At 41.7% G+C, this 9,129-nt stretch overlaps 1 protein-coding gene across 1 annotated transcript; it reads right to left on the reverse strand.

Annotated features, from left to right (window-relative positions):
- Positions 1-1,325: 1,325 nt before the first annotated feature.
- Positions 1,326-2,581, reverse strand: LOC115254234 (CLIP domain-containing serine protease B4). The gene is made up of 3 exons (XM_029878269.2): positions 2,457-2,581; positions 2,065-2,320; positions 1,326-1,999 (listed from the first exon to the last, which is right to left on the reverse strand). Exons 1-3 carry the CDS (start codon positions 2,509-2,511, stop codon positions 1,405-1,407), a joined length of 906 nt encoding a protein of 301 aa, XP_029734129.1. The 5' UTR covers positions 2,512-2,581; the 3' UTR covers positions 1,326-1,404.
- Between the last annotated feature and the right edge of the window lie 6,548 nt (positions 2,582-9,129).

The following is a 9,129-nucleotide window of genomic DNA, read 5'->3' on the forward strand; positions in this document are numbered from 1 at the left end:
TTTTTTTTTGAGAAATTTACAGAAGAGTATTTGGTGAAATTCCAAAGAAAATCTCCTGGAGATATTTTGACAATATTACGGAAGGAATTACTTCGGAAATATTTAAAGAAATACATGAAGGAGTGCAGCATTCCTTAACCTTCTTCGTGCATTAGCTGACGCTCACCTCGCTGACGTAGTGCGTGTTCTGGGGACTTAAGGAATCTCAGGAAAATATCTGGAGAAATTTCTGAGGAAACCCGTGGACCGTTAAACTGGTTGAATCTTTTATGAAATTCATTTTAAACTGCCGAAGAAGAACCAATGAAAACTCCAGGAAAAATCCCTGAAAGAATCTCTGGATGAATCTCTGGAAATTTTTTTAAAGAACTCCGTGGACAGGGATGCATCTTGAGGAGATACTAAGAGGAATCTTTAGAGGAATTCTCGCTAAAATTATTTAAGCATTCCAGATTTTTTTATTTAATTTTTAATAAATTCTCAAAAAGACATACCTTTGGGGATTGTCGGGCGGTATTCCTGAAGCTAATCGTTTTAAAATTTCTGGAAATTTCAAGAAGAGTTCTAGCAAAACACAAACAAGGAATTCCAGCCAGAATGTCTTTGTTTCTCCATATAATCTCCACGAGGTGGAGGCGACTGTTGATCGCTTGATGTCTGGGGAAAAGTGAAGGATGGTCGAGCCACCCCACCAAAACAGCTCATAGCACGAAAACTGCACGAATGAGGATATGAAACACAGACAGGCCTAGGGTCGAATTCATGTTGCGTTTATTTCGAGAGGTATGGTTCTGTTGTGATACAGTAGGGAGCCCGATTAAAAAGTTATAACATTCAACCGTCTCTTCAGCGATTGTTTTATAACCATATCGTGAAATATGAATGCATGAAGTTGATTTCCCGGAATAATTCTAATTTATTTATTAAATTAATTTCCTTGGGGACGTACTAGTAAAGGTGGCGCTGAAATCTGGAAACCTTGAGTAACCAGCTCTGATTTTATCATGACTTCTGTTAGCAATTCTCTCGATTAACGGCTACGCAGTCTTGGGATTTAAAAAAGGAGTTGTTTCATTCACCCGACGTTTCGACACGGGGTTGCGTCTTCCTCAGGGGGAAGACACTATCCCCGTGTCGAAACGTCGGGTGAATGAAACAACTCGTTTTTTAAATCCCAAGACTGCGTAGCCGTTAATCGAGAGAGTCAACCATACAGTCGTATTTCAATATCAATCTGTTAACAATGTTACAATGGTTCGATTATTGTGGTTTGTCCGATTCAGTTGCTTTCGGCTTTGTATTTCAAGTTTCAAACTTTACATCTATTGAACTATTTAGTAAAACATGTTCTTTTATTAAATTGATTTAATTTATTTTAAAAGTACTTCTTAAAGCTTTAGTCAACTATTTCATATTCGCTTTGATCCAATCGGTAAAACTGCTAACGCGAGCGTACACTCCCGGAACACCTGCTGTACCACACCCATATCCCCAGCTCACAACACCGTACTGGTACCAATAGCCATCACTCTCCGGAGCCACCAGACAGCCACCGGAGTCACCTTGGCACGAATCCTTGCCTGCCTCGCCACCAGCGCACAGCTCCGAGTCCAACAGCTTCGGGTACGGTCCACGGCATGTCTCCAAACCCACACCCGGAACGTCAACTTCTAGTTTGTACCGACTACCGTATACGCCAGGAACCTCCTGTCCACGTTCTGTGGTACCCCAGCCAATCACGGTGAATACTTTTCCTTGCTCTGGTAGACTCCGGAGCTCGTCAGTTAGAGGAAGGCATACCGGTGAAATGTACTCCGTGAATGTAACCTCTTTCGCCAACTTTATCAGCGCAATGTCGTTATGTAAATTCTTCGAGTCGTAATCCTCATGCACAACATGGCTGTCCAGATTCACGTCCAGAGGTTTATCGTTGCAAACGTTTCCTTCATTACAGTCGGGATCACTTTCTAGATCCCACTCACCTAGTCTGACACGTACCCTGCAGATATGGAATTGGACATCAAACCAGTTATGAAAACTATCACCTAATCAAATCAATCTTACACGTGAGCCCAATCAGGAAGCTCCCGGAAGCAGTGGGCAGCCGTCAGCACGAAACGATCGGAAATCAATGAGCCACCGCAACCGAAGGATTCGGCCCCTCCGGTCCGTGGCTCGACCACCAGTAAAGCAGTCCACGGATAGGCGCTTAGGGCAGTTTTATTTCCTCCGAGGATACGATCGGCAAGACTGTTCCCGCATACTCCGGGGCTTGGTAGGGTGTAACTGACGGCGTTGGATGCTTCGGTTTCATCGGCAGCTGTGGAAAAACAACGCACATGAGGTACATAGACGGTTATGACGAAAGAATCGGAATAATTTGCAGCTGGGGGACAAACAGTTCAGACAATGAATATGGAGGTTATTATGAGGATGAAGGAAGAGACGTCTATTACCAGGAATTCCAAGGACAGCCGTAATCGATAGTAGCAACAGAAATATTGCAATCATTGCAAAAAGGTCTAGTAACGATCTGTTCCAATAAAGTGATCTAAACAAACTGAACTTTATAGGAACTATCTCTGCGTCTTATACCAACCGACTATTATCAGTAACTTATTCTCGTCCTTATACATATGGGTTCGAATAAAATTTCTATCAGTCATCTGATCATAGGTTTGTATACATTAGATAAAGCACACCAGTTCTAGATTATAATCAAAACTCAACTGAAACTGCATTTCTGAACCGGAAATGGTTGCGCTTTTTTTTATTTAATGTTTACAAACCTATGATGAATGTTATGTAGCCGCAAAAATACACCTGGGCAATTGTTAACCGACCCGGGTTACAAGCTAAAATGATTGTTTGGCACTTTGGAAACATATTTCTCTCACCAATTGAGCAATTGACATGTTTCAAATGATGAACCTTTATCTGAATGGTATTCCGCGAACTTTGTATTTTAAAAATCTTCGATCAAGCAACTGGTTGGGTTGCGATCAAATTTCATGGATACTCACCATCCATTGACACTCCAAGTGGTTTAGATGATGCCGTTGATACTACATCTGCTGTGTAGATAATCTACTGTTGTACTGTCAAAACAACGATTTGGATAAATTGGAGAAACGCGTTCTTTAGTTAAAGAAAATAAGATTACTTGAATCGTAAAACAATCTAATTCTCAGTAAAACTCAGTAAAAGAATATCCCGCGGGAAACTCGTGAAGCTCTTGATAGAGATAACAAAGAAACTTCCGGAAGAATTCCTATTTGAACTTTTTGACAAATTCCCAGGGGAATTCTCACAGGAATACCCAGTTTAAATTATCTTTTAGAGGAATTCCGGATTGCTTTTCCAGAGGTATTTCCAATGAAAGTCCTGGAAGGATTGCCGATGAAACTCATAAAGCAATTCCTAGTGGCAATTCCAAAGAAACTTTGAGGGAAAAACTCCTGCAGGAATACCCGGAGCAACTTCATTATTTAGTTTCAGTTCTGCGCACCCACGGTGGTGCAGAGCCAGGTCAAACTTCTAGCCGAGAGGAATTTCCAGAGAAACTCTTGGAAGAGTTCCTGGATGAATTCCCGGAAGAACATCCGGAGAAACTTCACTCTTGGAAGAATTTCGCGGGGAAACTTCTGGAGGAATTTCGCGGAGGAACTCCTGAAAAAACTTTGCGAAGGACTTCTCGGAGCAACTCCTAGAAGAATTCCCAATATAATTTTTAGAAGAATTCCCAATGACTTTCCTAGAGGATTTCCCAATGTATCTCCTAGAAGAATTCCCGGAGCAAGTCCTGGAGAACTTCTTGGAAGATTTAATGAAAAAACTTGTGGCAAAACTTCCAATGGAACTCCGAGAAATTACCGCTGGAACTACTATAGGAAATCCCAGAAAGACTTCTAGAAAAAAAAATCCTGGTAAAGATGTAACGGATGTACTACCGTTTCATGAACATCCCTAAAATTTATAATTGAGTGTTCGCCTGTCAAGTAGGCAACACGATGAGAAGTGCTCGAATCAATAGGATAGTTGAATATGGGTAATATAGTGTAATGGTAATAGGGAGTAGTTGTTGATAAGAAGTAACCAGGAATCTGGACAAGAAAATTTTAACTTAGAAAATAAAATCAAGAAAGAGGAAACCGGAAATCAAAAAGAAAATCAGAAAAGTCCGGGGTCTTGAAGCGGAGAGAAAATCAACCTGATCTTTCCCGTTCAGACCACCGAGCTGAGAAGATCGTAAACATATAAAGTGAAGTTAGTGAAAAGTGTCGTAAAACGAAGTAAGAAGTTAATTTAATCAAGTAATTCAAAGTTTTAAGGTGAAATATTTCTCAAAAGCTATTTTCAGAGTTAAGTTCAACAAAAGTCAGATTAAATCAAATCGTGAGTCGAGTTGAGGAAGAAAGTAAAAAAAGTAAGCACATGCAAATTAAAGTGTTAATGTTGTAAAGTTAATCAAAATTTATTATAGTCTGAAAAATCGTGAGCCTGTGAAGAAAAAATAACCTGAAATTTCAAGAAAACAACGAAGGAGGTAAATTTCCGAAATCGGTATGGATGGGTATATTTGGTGCTAAATATTTCGACTTTCACTGTCATCAACAGTGACGACGACCGTTGGGCGGTTGTCCGCCGAAGTGTGGAGTGTGGAGAAGAGCTATCTCGCTCGTTCAAGGCAGGCAGATTGCAAGCCTTACAAAAATAGCACCCATCGTTAGTCTTGTGCTAGTGATCAGACGAGGGACGATCCCCTAGAGTATTTTTCGCCTGGTGGCTTCGGGTCACAAAAAATATCTCTAGAGTGCGTGGCCATCGGAATAGGAGTTCGGCCTCGCGAGCACCACCCGTCACCACGTGGTTGCCGATATTCGCGAGACGTCTGAGCGGGGAAAGTTTACCATCGCCAGAGTGAATCGTCCTGACTCACGTCCCGGGAACATACAGCAAGCAGGCCCGTCTGATCAGCTTCCACCCCACCCCACCAACGAGCGTCGCAGGGAGGCGTTGTTGACATCGTTTACCTACAGCACGCTATTCCGAGCACAACCAGACTTCCAAGGTTTGGTTCGTTAACGACGACCGCCAACCGTCTCAACAACCTCGGTACGGCGACGTCGAGCGGCACGAAGCCGAGCAAGAACGCGGGTAGCCACCGTGTCGACCCTTCCGGAGAGAGACGTCCGAGAGCCGAAGGTCGGCGCCGGGAGTCGATCTCTACACCGCGAACGCGGGCCAGCAAGGTAAACTACCTGTCCACGAAGTGCTGTAAGTACCGAAACCCTATACCTATACCACCACTGATGCCGATTTACCATCACGATTAACCGTATCGCCCAATAACAGTAGTAGTAGTAGGGAAGAGGGCAAGAGAGAATTTTATAACAGTTCACAAACACTAGAAGTGCGCAAGTGACGTCACGGATAGGGCTTTTTCTATAATGTTGTTTCAAGCGCAAAATACAAAACTCACGAAGAGAAGATGTTGCATGCAACCAAATACAAAACTGAATCTGTAAAATAGTTTTTGGAAGTTAATTTAGATTAAAAGTTTTTTTTATATAAACATTTTTTTCTGCGCGATTCTTTTGACCAGCTTCAAGTATACAATCTCAGCAAATAAATAAACTCTTTCTTTTTTAACAGAAATTTTAAGTGAATTTTACATTGGGATGAAAACCGAATTTTGGGGAGAAATTTTTGGGAATTGTTGGGAAACGAAGGAGGTGGATTCTGCAAAGGACAGGATCTTAAGTTAGCTGGGCAAACGTGAATTCTAGCAGACGGCATAGGACGTCTGGCGCATTAAGCTAGAATTTCGGAGGTCCTTGCAGGATCCTCCTTACAAAGAAATCTCACCAAAGAACTAGTGGAGGGATTCACGCATCAATTCCACGGCGGTACTCCTGAAAAAAAAAATCCACAAAGGAATTTCAGGAGGGGAAGGGGGATTCCTCTAAGGATGCATTGGAGGAATTTCCGAAAGAACTTCCTAAGGAGTTCCTGGAGGAATTCCCGGTGGAGTACTCGGAGTAACTGCTACAGGAAATCCCAATTGAACTCCGAGGGGTATTTTCGGAATCCATCAGAAATACTCGGAAGATTTCCCTGAATGATTTGTAGCAAAGTTCCTCATGAAACTCCCAGAGGAAATTATTATAGAAATTCTCGCGAAAACTTTAGGAAAAATGTTAGGAGGAACTTGTACAGATATTCCCGGATGAACTACTGGAGGAATTTCCGGAGAAACTTCTCCGATTAACTCATGCAGGAATTTTCGGGAGAACTCTGGCAGGATTTCGCGAAGAAATTTCTGGGAGTACTGGTGAAGGAGTTTCCGGTGGTTCTCCTGGAAGAATAGCAACACAAGAAATTTCTTGAAAAACTCCCAAAGGAATACTGGAGAAAATGTCCAGAGAAACTAAAGAAGGAATGTTTTCCGGCCTTGGCAGTCTTTCAAATTGAATGGACAATCCAATGTAGAGCACTACCATTCCGTACAAGAGAACAAAACTTCTGTAAGTAACAGGGTGGGCCAAAAAAGGTAATGAGAAATTATTCGATCATTCTTATAGATTCCTTGAAAATGGTAAAATACATTACCGAAACCGTCGGAAATTGAAGCAATATTGTTCTTGCTGCTCTGAAGGTGAATATATGACGAAGCCACACCTAGAATTTTCAAGAGCACAAATCTGAAGAACCGAATGCCGGTTTGCGCTGAAAAGTTGATCGATTGGTCACCACCAGCGGGTAACCAAACGATCAACTTTTCAGCGCAAACCGACATTCGGTTCTTCAGATTTGTGCTCTTGAAAATTTTAGGTGTGGCTTCGTCATATATTCACCTGAAAGACTGCCAAGGCCGAAAAACATAACGTTTCTCTAGCTGTAATATCCAGTCGTTAAGCAACCCTTCCTAATGAAATAAATTCTGCAAGAGATATTATCGGAGGAAACCCTTTCTTCCGGAGGAACTCGAGAAGGAACTTCCGATAGAATTTCCTCAGGAATTCCTGGAGCAACTTCTGCAGGATTGCCGGAGGTGTTCCCGAAGAAATTTCTAGAGGAACTTCGGGAGAAACTCCTAAGGAAATCTTTGATTGAACTTCCGGAGAAACTCCTGCAAGAATTTCTAGACGAACTAAGGCACTTCTAAAGCATGGTTTACTAAACTGTGGGTCGCAACCCCCCAGGGGGTCGCCACTCTTCCCCTGTATGAAGAGGTCGTGAGGAACAGTCGAATATTTTACTGTAACGAGACAATAAAAGAGGGAATTTCTATGGTGGGTCTCTAAAAGCACGTCTGCTGACAAAAGGGTGTGGCGCATCTGAAAGTTTGGGAACCTATATTCTAGAGGAATTCCCGGTGGTCAGTGGAATCCCCGGAGGAGCTCCTGGAGGATTCCATGAAGGAACTTTAACAGGAATTCCGCGGAGGAACTCCTGGAGGAATTTCGCAGAGGAGAACCAGGAAGAATTCCGTGGTTTAACTCTAGGAGGAAAACTGCGGAAGAATTACTAGACGAATTCCGCTGAGGTACTCTTAAAAGTATTCGGCGAAGAAATAGTAGGGATATACTAAAGGAATTTTCGGAAAAATTTCTGGAAAATATCTCGGAGAAATTTCTGGTGATATTTTCACGAGCACTCTTTTAGGAATTCCAGAATAACCTCCTGGAGTAATTAACGGAGTAATCTCAGTACAACTCCTAGAAAAAATCCCAATTAATCTTCTGGAACAATGAAAATCCCAATGAAACTACTAAATAAAGAGAAACTTTATTCTAGGATTTTCTCCAGACTTTCATCCGGGAATCTTTAGAGGTTCCTCCTGTGATCGTTCTAGTGTTCTTTCCTTGGATTCCTTCGGGAATTTCTCCAAGGATTCCCAAAGTAATTTGCTAGTAGATATCCTTTAAGGTATTCCTGCAGGTAATCCGTTAGCGATTTTTTTCAGGGATTTCTTTTTGTATATTTCTTCAAGAATTCCACTATAGATTACCGAAATAACTCCATCTGGAATTATTAGAAGTATTTCTGCAGGAATTTTTCCAGGAACTCGTTCAGACAATTTTACAAGAGATTATTCAAAAACTAATCCAGGAATTCCTTATCAATGTTGTACAGAAATTATATAGGAGTCCATTCAAGGATTCCTTCAGTTTTTTACAGGTATTCCTACAGAAATTCGTTTAGAAATTTGTTAAACAAGTTCTCCTGGGATTACCCAAGAAATTCCTCATGGGATTGCTTCCGGGATGTTTTTTTTTTCAGGTTTTGAGGATTTTTTCAGGAACTCTACCAGGGATCCACTCTAAAAATTTCTCAAAGGATTTCTCCAAAAATTCATGCAGGGATTCCTTCAGGAATTCTACGAGAGATTTTTTTAAAAATTCCTACAAAGATTCCTCCAGGAATTCCTAAACGTATTCCTCCAATAGTTGCTCCAGGATTTCCTCTAGGCATTCCTCCAAGAATTCCTCTAGAAACTCTTGGCATGCCTCCAAGAATTTCTCCAGGAATTGCTCCAGGCATTCCTCCAAGTATTCCTCCAGGCATTCCTCCAGGAGTTGCTCCAGGAATGTCTATAGGGATTGCTCCAGGGATACCACTTGGCATTCCTCCAAGCATTCCCTTTAGGATGTCCTTCAGGATTTTATCCAGGAATTCTCCAGAGACTCCTCCAGGAATTCATTCAAGAATTCCTCCAGGAATCACCTCACAAATTCTTCCAGATATACCTCCAGGTATTGATCCAGAAATTCCTTCAGGAAATGATTCAGAAATTCCTCCACGAATGCTACCAGAAATTTGATCTAGCAATTTCTCCAGGGAGTCATCCAGGAATTCCTTCAGATATTCAGATATTCCCTAGGATCTAGGAATTCTGCCAGGAACTCCTCCAGAATTCCTCTAAGGATTTTTCCAGGGATTCCTCCTGTGATTCCTGCAGGAATTCCTCTAGGCTTTGTTCCTGGAGTTCCTCCAGACATTCCTTCATGCATTCCTCCAGAGATTCTCCAATGTTTCCTTCAGGAATTCCACCAAGAATTCCTTCTAGAATTCCTCCAGACGTTCAATTTTTAAGAAATTTCATCATGATTTTTTTTAAGAAAT

Source organism: Aedes albopictus, chromosome 2, assembly GCF_035046485.1.
Source record: "Aedes albopictus strain Foshan chromosome 2, AalbF5, whole genome shotgun sequence".
In the NCBI taxonomy this organism is placed as follows: domain Eukaryota; kingdom Metazoa; phylum Arthropoda; class Insecta; order Diptera; family Culicidae; genus Aedes; species Aedes albopictus.